The 16,347-nt window shown below is 44.5% G+C and overlaps 1 protein-coding gene across 1 annotated transcript in view; it reads left to right on the top strand.

Annotated features, from left to right (window-relative positions):
• The window catches only part of FANCD2 (FA complementation group D2), a 1,101,131-nt gene that overhangs the window by 68,478 nt on the left and 1,016,306 nt on the right, over positions 1–16,347 (top strand). Inside the window, exons 4-5 of the mRNA XM_086938826.1 lie at positions 22–89; positions 14,316–14,419. Coding sequence (XP_086794952.1) covers positions 22–89; positions 14,316–14,419 — 172 coding nt within the window. The remainder of the gene's footprint in view (positions 1–21; positions 90–14,315; positions 14,420–16,347) is intronic.

A 16,347-nucleotide genomic window follows, 5' to 3' on the forward strand; every position in this document is an offset into this window, starting at 1 on the left:
TATATCTTCTCCTACATGTAGGACTCGATCAAGCGGTTTTCCAGAAGAAAATCTACCAAGCTTTGAGAAAACACCCTTCTTATCCCAATGTAGGTATTTATTTGAAAGAACTTAGTCCATAAAGAATTGCACTTTATCGTAAATATGATTATCAGAAATGTAGTCAATAATGCTACTATTAAATAAATTGGGCATAATGTTAAAACAGTGTGGTACCACCATAAAAAATAGCAGTGTTTGGGGCCACTTCAATGAGGAGACTTTCTTCAAACCAATATCCGTTTAGGATTTTTATCATCAGCCTGATTATGTAGACAAATGATGCAGCTAGTGCACTCGGAGGATGTACTGCTGAACCCATTCATGTCAAAGCCTACTTCCCCTTACCATACTAGGAAATAATATAGCTTGTAGTCCAAGGCCCATCTGCAGTCAGTGCACAGTAATTGACATTCCTAGCCGGGGGTATAGCAATATAAAGCCTTATTATGGTAGTTCGTATAAGAGATAAGTTACATTCACTTTATAAAGCATTAACAGTGATTATTTAACCGATAAACTGCATGCGGAATAAATCTTTTTGAATGATGATGGTTATCAGGCAACCTCACTAAAATTTGAATTTGAAATATTGCTGCATTACATGTGATCCCTGCTCTGTTTCTGCTGGTAGATTAGCCTCGTCTTTATATTTTCCATCCTGTGTGTTCCTGTGGATTAGAGTTTAAGGCACTGCTATGCATGACTTCTGTCCTTGCTGACTTTGTGCTGTTCACTCATTTTTGCTGTGCTTGCTTGATTGTGTTTGTGCATGCACATGTGAGTAGTTTACTCTCTCAGGATTCTTCTCTCCTCTTGCATGGCTCTAATGCTCTCCAAGGCCTTAGTTATTGCCCAGTTTCCTTCCTTCCACAGGCTTCCACTACCCCCTCTATGTTCAGACATGATCGCTTCCCGGTCTCTCCTCTCTAGCTCAAAAGGCCAGACAAGCTTGACTGACTACCTGGCTAAATCTGGCTGCTAGTATTGTACATGGCGAGTCGTAGCTCTGTGTGGGGCGATTGGTTCTGGTAGTGGGCACAATGTAACCCGAGTGTAGCTGGATAGGGTGTCCAGTATGAATAAGAGTGCGCCGAATGTGGTGGAAGGTCAGAAGAAATAGTCCTTGAAAAACGCCTACAGTTGATGTTTAGTTATCTCTTCAGGTACTAAATCTGAGAAGAATTGTCACGGTATTATTTGTGGTGTGAGGGTGATTGAAAGTGACCGATATATGTAGAAGATCGTTGGCGCTGTGCGGACTGTGGTCCTGGGTGTTGATTTACCTCGTAAGTTCAACTGTGTTGTGTTGCCTGTAATGCGGATTCGATGCCTTCATATGTAGGCACAAGCTGATTTACAATCTGGATTAAACAAAATAGCAGTGTACAACAAGATTTATATAAGTGGCAAAATGGACAGAAGAAAGGGGAAGTGATTTCAGACTATGCAACCAATAGTTCCAAATGTATCCATCAAATGGAAGGGCATATACATCCTCACAAGGTTTTGTAATAGTTAACTAGCCTTGTATTATGTTTGTTAACCCTAGATTCTGAGCCAAATATATTTTTCAGACACCTTCAATACTTGATTGCTATAATTAAGCATTTGAAAATATGACCATGTTTCCTGGATATTGTAAGTACCCCTGTGTACTGGAGGAAGTATTTTTGTCTGCAGAAGGAAGCAAACATTAAATGCTTATATGCAATTCAGACATGTTGAAAACAATCATTCCTTCTTTGTTATGATTGTTTTGTGTCATTAGACACATACATTTATGAACCATTATATAGATAAAAGGCAAGGTCAGTTGTCCCTCCCTAATGTTTTGCATGTTGCCCTATGCATACCTGAGGGGTTATTACACCGATGTGATAAACATGTGATGTGCACTTTGCCTTAAGATGTTCCTAATCGTCCCTCATGACATTCAAGGTGAATGGTCAATATTAGCTCTTTATATAAATGTCTGATCTAACTTGTTCCTGTCGGATCAGTTAGTGGACACCCAAACCCCCCTGTTAAATGAACTGCCGGCTTGTGTGTTTCAAAGGTGGTTCGCCTTTGCACACCTGCTTTCAGAACAAAAGGTCCTTATTGTTCTGTCTGGGTATCAAGCCTGCTATCTCGGTCACAGGCAGTGAGAGAGAGCATAGCCTGCGAGTCGCCTGTGAAGGCCACCCACCCCACACAGCAACCTCTGATTGCCATCAGTGCTGAAGTAGTGTCTCTCTTTTCCAATAGTCTTGGTGTAAAGCTCCTCTCTTACTCATAGCCTGATTCTTGAATTTTTATACAATTTGTCAGAAGACTTTGCCTGATATTTGACATCTGTCTCTAAAGCACAGCAAATGGGACAAGATAAATGAAAAAATAAAAAATGTAATGCTTGTACAGAGATCTTGGTGAACATTGTTATGCTAAACGGTTTAGCTTGGGAGCTTGTTCAACATTGTTAAAATGAACAAGAAAAAAAACGTAGCCAGAGTTTGTTGAGCATTATTTCAATAATGAACAATCCTAATCAAGTCTTCGCCAGAGAGTTTGTTGAAAACTGTTAAAAATAACTCTTAATCAAAAGGGCCTTTGCATCCATTCCAGGATTGTTTTAGGTCGAGCCTGAGCAGAGCTACTCTGCGAGGCATGCTGTATTAGAGTATGGAATTGAACCTCGGCCTACTCTTCTCCCATATTTTTCATTGGCTTGTGTCATTGTTCTTTGTAAATGCTGGCTGCTGGTTCGTTAATAGGCTTTTTAGTTCCTCTTTAGTACCGCCTTGTCTTAATTTGTAACCTCCCTTGAGGACTGGCCCTTATACCATGTAACAACAGAGGTAAGTCTTATTTAGTCTGTAAGCACTCTTTTCTTCAATGAGTTTCTCCTACTGCAGGTATGACATGCTTTCCTGCAACATACAGCGGGCTCTGCACGATTTTACTTTCCAAGCAGCCCGGGTCAATGGCGGACGCTTCTTTGAAATGAAATAGGTCTTACATTTACTAGAGTTTCAGCTATTGGCATTGTAAATGAAAATGCCTTTTATTTATATGTTAATTATCAAAAAAGATAAATAAAAGGCATTGTCATTTACAATGACAATAGCTTAAACTCTCGCCAATACGAGACCTATCGCATTTCAAATGATTGTTTAATATTCACTTCTGAAAGGTAACAAGGGCGAGACCTGCGGTCACTAAACTTTTAGAAACTGTTACTGTTAGGAACACCTAATTATATGCTCAAGCAGAGACATTTAACTATCATGAATTTATTTGCATAAGCTTGATTATCACCATTTTTTAACACATGCTTAACACAGAAAACATTCTATGAATATACGTTCAAGAGAATCACTGTTGTTCACTTGTAACTTTTTTGAAAACTCCCATTTTATATTGAAGTAAAAGGTCTTTGTTCTAGCAGAAAATATGATATTTACAACAGCATTTGTCACTCCTGATATGTTTATACCAGAGTCCCTTGCCTGCAGTCCTCACCACATGTGCAGGGGGGTTGATGTCTAAAGCAAAGATTTTTAGGGAGAGGGGGCATCGCTGTTGTGTGCCTCTCCTAATGCAATATGGGCTTTAGTGGTTACACTATGGCTAGATGTAGTATACAACAATGAGAGCCTTTACAGTAACTTTATCCTCAGGCGTATGTCCTTAATGTCCAGCTGTCTGTGCCCAAGTCTTTTGCAAGACGCACTGCTATTCCAGCAGGATGACGCTTCAAGATGGAGGTTCTATCAAGACTCTGCTATGGATCTTGTAATTGATATTAAACATCGTTAAAAGCTGATCCTAAGTTTTGTCAATCACCCTTTTGCCTGGCTTGTGGCGGAAAGATATGATCAGGTCATCCCTACTAGTCACTGGTAATGTGGCCCTTGAAAGTGTTGCTTCATAATTGCCAATAAAACTTGGTGCCAGAATGTCTATATACATCAAGTAAAATTCTGAAGGCGGCCAGTCAAGTTCAGAAGTCTTCCCCATAGCCACTTCTGTAATTGAGCTCTTAATTTCTTTTATATATAGTGGAGTCAGTCTGTTCGATGTGTGAGACTGAGGTAATGCCTCCCTTATCCAGGGAATCATTCAGTTCCCTATCAAATACTATTTCTTGGCTAGCATACAACTTGTGGTAGCAATTCAGAAACACTTGGTGAACGTCTATCATGTATATACTTCCTTTCAGCCGTCTGCTCGTTGTCTGGTAATAGGGCCATATTAGGCAAGCTAATAACTACCTGGCTTACTCTGTCTGGTGTGTTTTAGTCATGAGTATCGGAGCATGTTTCTCTCTTGTCTAGAACTATTCCTCTTCCAATTCAACGGTTTTAAGAACCACGGTTTCTTACTTCTTCAGTCTCCACGCTGAGGAATCCATATCTCTCTACAATTCCTTCCTAACCCTAAAACGATGTTCTAATGCATGGTCCCTAATATCCACCTCAAAGACCAATGTAGTCAGTGCTGCCCTTGCATTTTTCTAAAATAGTATCAACTTTTTTTACCTATTGTACACCTAAAAAAATTCTAATCCAATGCTGGGGCCTAGAGCCTCCAGGATGCCACAGTAGGATTGCACATCTCTACTGGGCGCCCAGCAACAGGGGCCTGTTGTCAGACCTAGTCCTTGAAATAGTATGGTAGAACACGCACAGCAAGATTGGTCTTTAAAGAAAATGCGTTGTTGCGTGCTTCAGGAGTATCGCTCTCTGATCAATGAGTGTGAAAAATATATGAAATAGGTAGCATCCCCTGGATTAGGGGGCGTCTTCCTGAGCACGGCGGAAGAACCCCAGTCGACTGAGTGAGGTATCTAAAACGTTAATCTGTTTGTAGTAGCCAGTGTTGACAAGTCTTCTACCAGGACCTTGATGGGCAATTGTGCTGCCCCCTCGTATGCTAATATCTTTATGAACAAGTTCGAGAAAATTACATACTCAACACCACAGTTTGGAAAGATCATGCCATCAAATTTTTCAGATACATGGATGACAATTTCATCATTTGGAAGGGTTCATACGACAGCTTAATTGAATCATTGACCGCATTGAACAATATTAATGACAGAATCCAATTCACCTATGAAGTTAACGCCAAGTCCATAGCTTTTTTGGATGTACTCATAAGCAGAGCCGACAACTCCTTAGAGACCAACTTGTACAGAAAAAATACAGACTGAAATAATACATTGCATTATCAAAGTTTCCACAACAATGCCCTCATGAATCACCTGGATTATCTTTCAGGTGCTGCATCCTACTAATCTTGCTTGTAGGTAGTGGAGAGTCTATGCTGGGGTGAGTCCTTCAGCCAGCTCTTTCTGGTGTAACTGGAACAGGAGCATGTACTGCATTCCAATGTCTCTCATTTTCACGTACGTGCCAGGAAGGTGGAGCTCTGTTGATGCAGATCTAATGCACGATCATGACTTTTCTGTTATCGCCCAAATAAAGCCACATTATGACTGGCCTTTCGTTCCACCTGTAGGATAGTAACCTTATCCATATTATTGGTCTCTGGGGTGCTCTACGAAGGAGCGCACGCCCATTGTTTTTTGTAAATGTTTTTGAGCCAGTGTTCCAGGAAAGTAATCCTGCGTGAGCTCTCTTTTTCTCTCTCTCTCAGTAGTCCCATCACTGTGATGTTGTTGTGTCAAAAGCATCACTCTGAGTCCTCCCCCTAAACACACACATTCTGTAAGATCTCATCTACTGTTGCAGGGTTTCAAAATGCGAGGGTAGCTGACTGAGCAAGGTTTCATTCATCATAGGACTTAAAATAATTTTCTTGTAGTCCATACGCGATAAGGTGACATCTATCCTAATTGTATCTATATTGTTCTCTAATGCTTCTCTGGAGATGGTGATGACAGGTGCAATGTAGTCCTTCTTAGTACTCTCGCTTTCTTCTTCCAAAAGTAGTTCATTCTTAGCACTTGTATTATTGGGGAGTGTCTCAGAGCTTATTCCAAATCGCTTAAGAGTCTTGGGCTTCATTTTTGTCTGTCTGTTTCTTTAATTGTGTCTGGAATCAAAGACCTCTGAGATTGATCTCAAGTGCCACTCAAACAGGCGTGAGCAGCATTACACCAATTCCCATAGGTCCCATAGTCCTCCGCATTCACTCTTTTGATGGTAGTAGTCTGGTTTCTCAAAGCCCCTTATGCCACCTTTTTGTACATTCCAGCTGCTGATAGTGAGCTGCACTGTAGGCAAATCCGTGTCAAATCCCATGGTGTCAGTTTATGCCAACAGAGGCATCTTGTCAAATTATAGTCCCTGTATATAGGTTACCAGTCGCATGACCTTCTATGTACTATGGCTCAAATGTTGGCCTAGTTTTGCTTCCAATGAGATCGTTTCATGTCCTCATTAGGTGTGCAACCGCTCACCTATGTGCAGTGGCTGCCCTGGCACTGACAGGCTTACTTGCATCAAAGATCCTTTTGACCAGATCCCACAAATCCCCGTTCTCCTCTGGCCTGTTCGGTGCTGTTCAGTTGATCAGGAGAAAGCATGCACTATTATTCTTGCCTGCTGTCCTGCAGTCAATGTCTGCTGCCTGTCGGCTGCGTCCCAAGTCCTCTTCACTCGGAGCGACACTCAGGACTGCTCCACAGATCCTGGAAGGATCATTGCTGCCAGAGTGCCCCTGGCATGCCATCACCACTTAGGCTACAATGCATTTCCTTTGCTATGTGTGGGCATCCTCTTCATCCTCAGCATTCATCGGGTGCTCCAGAGTTCTTCAGTCTGTTCTCTACCAAATAGCAGCAGCGGTTCCTCTATAGGAGCGGAGGGGTGTCACCCCCCCACTCCACACTGCTACGCAGAAAGCGTGAAAAATATAATGGCAATAAAAAAATATTTTATTACCATTTAATTTTTTACTCTCTGCTAGCAACTGGAGTTTGGGTACTTGGCCTGTGTAACAGACACATAGGAACCTCTTTTGGTGCCAATTCAAGCTGCACAGCCAAAACGCTGAATGAATCCAATCAATCAAATACATTTTCTTTTTCTTCTGTTTATCCATACTTTTCTATTTCTTTATCACCAAGTTTTCAGTTTTTTCAATTCCTTTTACTCATTCGGTGCAATGCGTTACTGTTCACTCAAACACAGGAGGCATGATGGTTTCCGTATGTCACGTCTTTAATAAAATTTACCCAATGCATTTCGGGAAATACATCCCTTCATCAGGGGTATCTAAAATTCAAAAAATTTGTATGTATAACCATTAGCAACATTTTTACACATCTATACTAAATATCAGACATGTTAAATTTACTATTTACTGAATAATTTCTAACACAGTACTTAACTGCATATATATTACCCACGCCATTAAAACAAAACATAGAACGATCACAACATTACAGCAATCATCTCCTTTGCAAGAACGCCCCCTTCATTATTAAAACACTCACAAGTATCAAGTTCTTAACTATCAGCTCACTCATGGGCTTTCACCACACAACTACCATCCCTTAAACAACGCTACATTCCCTTCAATGCCCAAACTGCACATGCCCTTACCGTGACATATTCACTCCAATTCGCCCCCAAGCGGCCACCACGCCAAATCGAAGCCTTCAATCTCCTCCTCCTCCTCCCTGGCCTACAACTGGCGGCAGAGCAAGGACGGGCCCGACCAGTAATTCCCGGGCTGCATCCTCTCCCGGGGCTTCGTGTACTAGCGAAGACGAGCCGTGCCTGACACTGAGCCCTGGTGACTGCTCCTGCCACTGCACACGCCCGAGCTTTCCACGCCTGGACTCTGAAACCCGCCTGATCCTAAAATGGCGGCCCTCCCAGGACAACTTGCCCGGTAGTTACCGGCCACACTCTCTGGGGACTAGGCGCGGCTGAATCGCGTCTCCACTTGCCCGAGAGACCGAACCGGACCGGAGCAAAATACCAATCCCTGCTCCCCGCCTGACGTAAAAATGGCGGCCCAGCAAGGACGACTCCATCAAATTCTGCCGGCCACAACCTCTCCGGGAGCATTCTGAAACAAGCGAAGGCAAATTGCGCCGGTCCTTTCCTAGAGACTGCCTACTGATCCCTGCCAGCTCGCCTTAGGTACTCACTCATTGTCCTCAAGCCCTCATTTGCCCTCTCCATTCCCCCTGACCTCAAAAGGGCGGCTCAACCAGGACTACCTATTTTAGAATTCCCTTCCTTCGACACCCATGAGAGCTCCCCGAAGGAGGCACAGTCGAGCCACGCAGCGTTAGAGACTGCCTCTTGCCCCTGCCCTCTCTTCTAGCTGCCTGCTCCTGAATCCGGAGACCCTAGTTTATCGCCTCCTGGCCCCTGACTCTAATAGGGCAGCACATCCAGCCCTGCATCTCTCAGTACTCCGCATCCTCCTTAGGGGCACCCGGAAGTCAGCACAGATAAACTGCGCGGCATCACAAGCCTTGGTCACGGCCTCCTAAACCCCGCCCGCCTCTCTAGGGGGCCACCGCCCACCCCTCTACTAAAACTAATCAGGCTAAACCTACCCCTACCGACTATTCCCTATCCCCACCCTGACCCTCACGCCCTCTCCTCAATTTCCCCCTCTCTTACTTTTTGGACAGAGCTCCCTCTGCCAACCGACCTGTCCCGAGCCACCGCTAACAGGTCCGCTCCGCAGCGGCTAGCCGCCTTGCCCCCCTAGCTACAGAACAGCCCTCCACAATAGACACTATCCTCACTAATCCTCACAATCTGCCCAGTTAGAATGCCTTCCACCTCAACTCCCTCCCTAAACCCTATCTCCTCACCCTACATAAAACAGCACGGCCACAACTCCTTCTCGATCACTCTCCCACCCAACCTCTCGCCAAATTAAAAAAAAAACCTTAAACACAAACTAACCAGACAATTCCTGGAATCCCTCTTTGCCGACTTATACCACTCCTCCTCTATAGGCCAAATAAAAATGGACCTCATATTCCACACAATCAGGCCTGCCTATTGGATGTCCTCCCTGAGAGACATATGCCAAATCACCAAAACGACCAAGACGACCCATAGCTGCAAACTCTCACTTTACGCCCCCTGCCACTCTGCGGGATCACCTCGGTGACCATCTATTCTAACTGCACAGTCCTGATCCAAGCCAACAATGCCAACCTGGAAGCTTTTGACCTCCTCTTCCCCTCTCTACTAACAATCAGCACCCCCACACTACCCCCCACCCTCCGCTCTCCCTCCACCTGGAAAGTCCATACCTCTTAATGAACTCTCACCCCATCCCGCCTCCTGTTACCTCTTCCACTGTAGCGCATCCTCTGACCATCGGAAATCCCCCTCTCCCCAATGACGCGGCCCCCTGCTATACCTCTTCCACCTGAGCAACCCCTGGCGCGGAACTCCCCACTTTCTGTGCTGGGCGACTGCAACCCACTCCGCAAGCCTCCCCTTCCCGTCATCTTCCCCCTAGCAAGAAAAATACCCCACCTCATCCCAATCCCTTGCATCCCTCGTCACTTCCCTTAACCTAAACTGTCACATCCACTAACAAAATAAGTCAACCAAACTCTGCCAGCGCTCCCCCTCGTCGAAGAGATCACTCCCAGCTGCAACCTACCCCCGTCAAGAAGAGACAGATTGTTGCCTCGCCCGCATTGAAAGCCAACTCTCCACCTTACTACAGGGCATGAGTCTTATCCTAACCAACCTCTCGTCACTCCCCCTCAACACTGCCTCCTGCCCCCCCCCCCACCCTCCTTTGGCCTCCGAACCCCCTGCTCATCAAGCAGTCAGTTCACTCTCCCTATCCCCAGGCCCCAAAACCAAAGAGGGCAATGGAAGCCATGTCCCCGGAGGAAGCGATCGAGCTGGCCTCCTCTTACTTCTCCCCTCCAATCCACGACCTGCAGTCCGCAATCCAGGTAATCACTGGGACCAGAACTGAACAATCTGTCCAGAAACCCCTCAGACCCCCATCCTCCCTCATCACCATCCCATGGAACCAATCAAAGAGACCCACTGCATGCTCATAAATTGCAGGTCTGCCACGAAACACACTACAGAGCTAGCAGAATCCATTCTCAGCCATGACATTGACATTGCCTTCATCACTGAGACCTGGCTCAATGACTCCTCACCCCTGATCCTGGAAATGCTCGTTCCCCCGGATTTCTCTATCATCAAGAAAGATAGAAAAGACCAAAAAGGCGGAGGCGTGGCAATCATCCACAACAATAACCTATCGGTGTCTGAAACCGATAACATCATGTACAACTCCTTCGAATGCCTAACCGCCAACATCAAAACCACCAACAATAATCTAGTGCGCTGCCACCTCCTATAGCATCCCCAAGGCAACTCCGTCACGTTCCGGAACACCTATCAGACCTAATTGCACACTGGTCTCTCCGAGATACCAACATCATCATTCTAGGCGACCTTAACCTCCACTGGAATGATGAGAACAGTGCTCCAGTAAAACCCTAAATGACCTACTCCATACTAGCAACCTCACCTGCACTGTTCAAGAGAAACCCACAACAAAGGAGCTATCCTGGATGCCATCATCGACAATCATGATGCAATCACTATAGATCACATCCTTCCGGTCGATTGGTCAGATCATCACCTTATCCTATTCCACCTCCCTCATCAGACCTTGCCTCTTCCCTCCATCTCAGTCCCCCCTCATGGTCGAGAAACTTATCGCAGATCAACACAGATGAGTTAGAAGAGAAAATATCCTCCCTCCTGCCCATCTCCCCGGAAGGCCTCTCTACTGAAGAACTCGCATCCCACTACAACGTTACCATGTCCTCCATCCTTGACGAACAAGCCCCCTTGAAACTGAAAAAACCCAGGAACATACCCTCCAGATCCTGGTTCAACAAGGACATTGAGGAAAGAAGGCAACTCAGAGCCTCTGAACGTCTCTGGAGAAAGAACCCCTCCTCCAGCTGTTACGAGGAACTTAGAGCAGCAAGAAGAAAGTACAAACAATTTATCAATAACGAAAAATCCAACTTTTTGGGCACCGTTCTTGACAAGGCCAAATACAGACCTAGAAAACTCTTTGACATCATCAAAAAACAAACGTCCAAGCCAGCAACATCCCTCGTCCAGCCCTCAAATTCCTTATGTGACAACTTCGCCAACTTCTTTAACGAAAAAATCACCATGATCGAACTTTCACTGGACATTAGCCTCCATCCCCCCGACAAAGACTTCTCTCCAACAAGCGAAACTATCATGAAAAGGCGACAGGCAACAACTTGGTCTTCCTTTGACCCCATCTCAGAATCGGAGATCTTCAATTTTATCTCCTCCTCCAAGCCCCCTTGACCCCATACCCTCAAATTGTCAAAGAGCTGAAACATACCCTGGCTCCACTTTGTTGCGAAATCATAAACAGTTCCCTAAAAACTGGCACCATACCAGATTGCCTTAAAGTCTGCTAAGTCACTCCCCTTTTGAAGAAACCAGGCTTAGACTCAACGACCTGAATAATTTCAGACCTATCTCCAATCTCCCTTTCCTTGCCAAAATCCTAGAAAAATGTGTTCTCCGTCAACTGAACAAACATATTGACAACATTAATTTGCTTGACCACCACCAATCAGGCTTCAGAAAAGGCTTCAGCACCGTAAACTGCAATCCTCAACATCATGGACGTCATCTTCAACTCCCTCGACTCAGACCACTGCTGTCTCGTCATCCTCCTAGACTTGTCAGCTGCCTTTGACACTGTAGACCATAGTCTTCTCATCAAAGCTCTCAAAGAGCAGGTAGGTGCAGACAAAGTGGTCCTCCAATGGCTCTCCTCCTTCTTCCAAAACCGCTCCCAAAGAGTAAAAATCAAATCCTTTGCTCTCCGAACTCATCCCCATAAACAGAGGCGTCCCCCAAGGCTCCATTCTCTCCCCTCAACGGTTCAACATATATATGGAACCCCTCACCTCCATTCTGGAAAAAAGCAAACATCCCTTTTTATATATATGCAGATGACACACAGATCTACTAGGAAACCTCCTCCTTTAATGACATTCTAAGAATCAACAATACTCTCAGAGAAGTCCAAGAATGGCCATCAACGAACCCCCTCAAATTCAATCATGGAAAACCGAGATCCTCCTCATCTCAAACAAGGAAGAAAACCTGCAAATCGTTGAATGGTTGAAAGCTATTGATGCCCTCAACGGAAATCTCACCCTGGCAACCTCGGTCGAATCACTGGGAATCACCCTTGACCACAAACTATCCATGACCATTTACATCAAGAACTCCGCCAAGAGTGCCTTCTTCAAACTGAAGCTCCCCAACAAAATCAAACCCACATCCCTCCTACCGACCTCAAACAAGCCACTCAATCCCTGGTGTTGTCCAGACTGGATTATGAGAACGCAGTCCTCTCCGGTACAGCTCGCTCCCACCTAGCCCCTCTCAAAACCACCCTCAATGCAGCAGCCAGAATGGTCACCGGAATCGAGAAATCTGACCATATATCTCCCGCTCTCAGAGATCTAAAATGGCTCCCAGTCGAAATGCGGGTCAGCTTCAGAACTGCCTGCCTCGCACACAAAGCCCTGCACACAGGGAAACCGGAATACCTAGCCTCCAAACTCAAGAAAGCCGGGCAAGCAAGAAGCCTCAGGAGTTCCAACTCCCTCCTACTCATTCCCCTGAAAACGTGTAAACAAAAGACTGCTGCCCGCTCTTTTGCAGGAAACGCTCCGAATATCTGGAACGCCATCCCAGTAGACATCAGAACCACCCCCTCCTTTCCAAAATACAAAAGCCTCCTAAAAACCCTCTACCTCAACCGCGCCTTCCCGAACGCAATTACGTGACGCTCTCGTCTCCACCAGGCAGTCACCTGACAGCGCGCCCCCACCGGGCAGCCTTCAGACATCGCACAACCTCTTCCTACCTCATGCCCTCTCTCTGAACTCTCAGCCCCTGGGTCAGCACCGCAAAGAGAACATTTCCTGCATTAGACTTGCCTTCCCTAGGCTTTGAGACTACCTCTTGACCCCTCTTCCTCAATGCCACTCCTCGGATCCCTCGACCTCTCTACCTCAACTGCACACCTCTGTCGCTCAGCAGAACTGTAAAGTTTCTTTTTGAACTTTTTCTGTATTTTTCTACCATGCCTTTGTCCTGTATTTTAACTCCTCTTCATCATGTTGTAAAGCTCTCCGATACCCTCGGGTCTGGCTAGCGCTATAGAAAACCTCTAAATAATAAATCCATTCTAAAATAGCAAAACTCTCTTGAGATCTAATTTTCTTAAATGAGCATGATAAATGCAAATCCTCTCATTTCCAAGAGTGCCACAGCACCCGTCTCCATTTTAACAAAAGCAGAATCAACTGGGAGTAGCTACATGGCCATCGTGCCACTACTGCTGATTGGAACATTGAGGAGTTGCCACTTCAGTTTGTAGTGCGTATGTTGGTTTGGCCGGCTACCATGCTAAGGCCAGACCAACTTGCGCAATTCGAACTTCTTCACCCAGCTATCTTTGACAGCTGGGTTGGAGAGCAGGCTCAGGCGTCAAGTGCCTTTCGGAGTGGAGAGCCAACCCACTCCAACCAATGCAGACACTTCACTCTTTCTGCTTAACAGCATGAGAGCAGCGTCTTGATTGGATAAGGGAGTTGGCTCTGGGACCTTGCTTTAGGTCTAGAGCCAAGAACATCGAGGACATGCTGCAGAACATTGAGGATGACATCTGGACATGCATTGTATGTTAAGTGAAACGTATTTACTTCAGGAGTTTTTTGTAAATGTTTTTTTTTTCACCCCTCCTATTTAATATGTCACCAACCGCCACTGCCAATCGAGGTAATTCTGGGGAGGCACCATAGCAGGAACTGGTGCTTACAGGGAGGCCCCAGGAGCTCAAGAGGAAGCATCTCATAAAATGAGCCACCGACCATACCCCACTTCCTAATTTCATTTCTACTAAACATTTTAAATGTATTTGAAGATCTGAAAAATAAAAAGGAGTATGCTAATTTGAGTCTTGTTAACACCTGTTTAGAAATAAAAAATACATTTAAAATCAAAAGCTGCTTCAAATTCTAACAAAGGAATGTAATGAATACTACTTGTAATCTGGCAAAAGAAATATGCTAACTTATTTGCTTGATGTTTTATCTCAAGCCTCATTCATGACCATCTTGTGAAGTTTACAATGATTTTCAAATATCTTGGGTACCAACAAAATGGAAACTATTGCTGCAGTCAGACTAAAGTCCTGATTTTAACAAGTATGCTTTTTCTTCTGCATAGATTGTGCAAGAATTCATAAGCGGTCTCGAATCTCACATTGAAGACAGAGAGAGGTTTAGAAACTGCCTCCTACCCTGTGAGCATGTGCCAGATCCTGATGCAAGGTGAAAGACGCACAGTAGTCACTAAAGTAAAATGACAGCATGCAGAGCATTTAAAGATGTAACTCATGAAATGATGCTGGTTTCATGTTTGATGTTGTCAGCCTGGCCTTTTGCTAGGGAGCTACGATGTTGTGACCATTTATCTTCTCTCTTTTATGAGTTTCCTTTTAAACATTACGAAAATTCCAGTTTTTACATGAATGTATTAATGTCTTGTATTTCAATGTACCCTGGAAATTGTTAAGATCTCTAATCTCAAAGCTACTTACCTCATGATTTCGTAAATGAATTATTATTGATGCACACTATGTAGGGAATTTGTTCAGTAGTAAAATTGTTTACAGGGTTATATCCAGTAAACAAGCAAGAAGGTAAAACACAGTTGATCAAAAAAAATAATACCTTGTAAACTCTTAAAATCAGTAAAGACAGACATACCAAAAAATCCACCAACATTTAGACTTAAAACTCATAGCCCACTTTGTCACTGTTTGTCCACCTTATTCTAGTAGTCCGTTTAATGCTCAGGCTGGGTCTCTCTAATTTATCACCTTTTCCAAATGTATAAAAGCACTGTAAAGTCAATTCACAAAACATTGCTACAGAAGTATGATGCACAGCTGTTTTGGCAGCCTGAATGAAATGTTTCTGGAGCAGCTGACAAAAGGTGGACAGTGAAGTAGGGCAGAACATGTAATGTTGACAAATTAATTAGTTCTATGGATAGCATACTGTCTTTGTTCATTCCAATGGAATTGCTTGAAACGGTATATAGTTTTTTGTAGCTGTTCCAAGTATTAACATACTCGGGTTGTTTACTTCCTTTTCTCACTTTATGTGGAGCAGTCAACTACTCCCCATTGATTTCCAATTCTTTTCCACTATAGCCACGTCGATTTGCTACCTTTTGTTAATTGCCGTTTGTTAATTGACTTTCATTACAGTAGGAACTGTGTCTCAGATCGAAATGTTTGCTCAGTAAATATGATCTACAGATATTTTTTTTAAATATTTGAACCATGGCATGTATATTGCATTTTCTGTTTCGGGATCTACACATCACATCCTTGCAAAAACTGCAAATGCGCAAAAAGCTAAACTTGAGAATTCATATATGGCTGTGTCTAATTCATCAATTGACCTAATTCTTCATAGATCTTCTTAGTAGATTCGAAATAAATAATTTGTTATTGAGCCCTAGTTTTTCATTCGAACAGTGTCCTCGAAATAGGCGCAAGAACCTGACACTTCAAGGTTTTATAGTATGGCTAATGTCACTAATTTGCTAGTTGTCTTCTAGCTCATCCTGCTTTTTATTCTGTCATTGTGTTTGCTGCACAGTCTGGTACAAAAGGGGGGTGGTGATGGACGGAGCATCTGAATCAATCAAACACTCACACCCAGTCAACTGATCTGGGTTTAATCCATCACCGTTCTTTAGCCCACTCTGCCACCCCAGTTCAGACATGGCCATATGCAAATCAGTCGGACCCTGTGCCTCATGGGAACAGTCCAGCCCGAACTGCCAAGCCATGTCTTCACTGGACCGGAAACAAGCTTCCGAGGACCGGTTTCTGGCATTCCAGCCGTCTTCAGTCCGGCTTACTTGAATCCAGTGGCAAAGTGAGCAAGGGACTCACGTCTGAGCATACCCTGCCACACCTATGGCGGCCAAAAGCGGTATAAAAGGGGGTGGTGATGGACGGAGCATCTGAATCAATCAAACACTCACACCCAGTCGAAAGATCTGGGTTTGATCCATCACCGTTCTTTAGCCCACTCTGCCACCCCAGTTCAGACATGGCCATATGCAAATCAGTCTGACCCTCTGCCTCATGAGAACAGTCCAGCTCGAACTGCCAAGCCATGTCTTCCCTGGACCGGAAACAAGCTTCTGAGGACTGGTTTCTGGCATTCCAGCCGTCTTC

Source organism: Lissotriton vulgaris, chromosome 9, assembly GCF_964263255.1.
Source record: "Lissotriton vulgaris chromosome 9, aLisVul1.2, whole genome shotgun sequence".
Lineage (NCBI taxonomy): Eukaryota > Metazoa > Chordata > Amphibia > Caudata > Salamandridae > Lissotriton > Lissotriton vulgaris.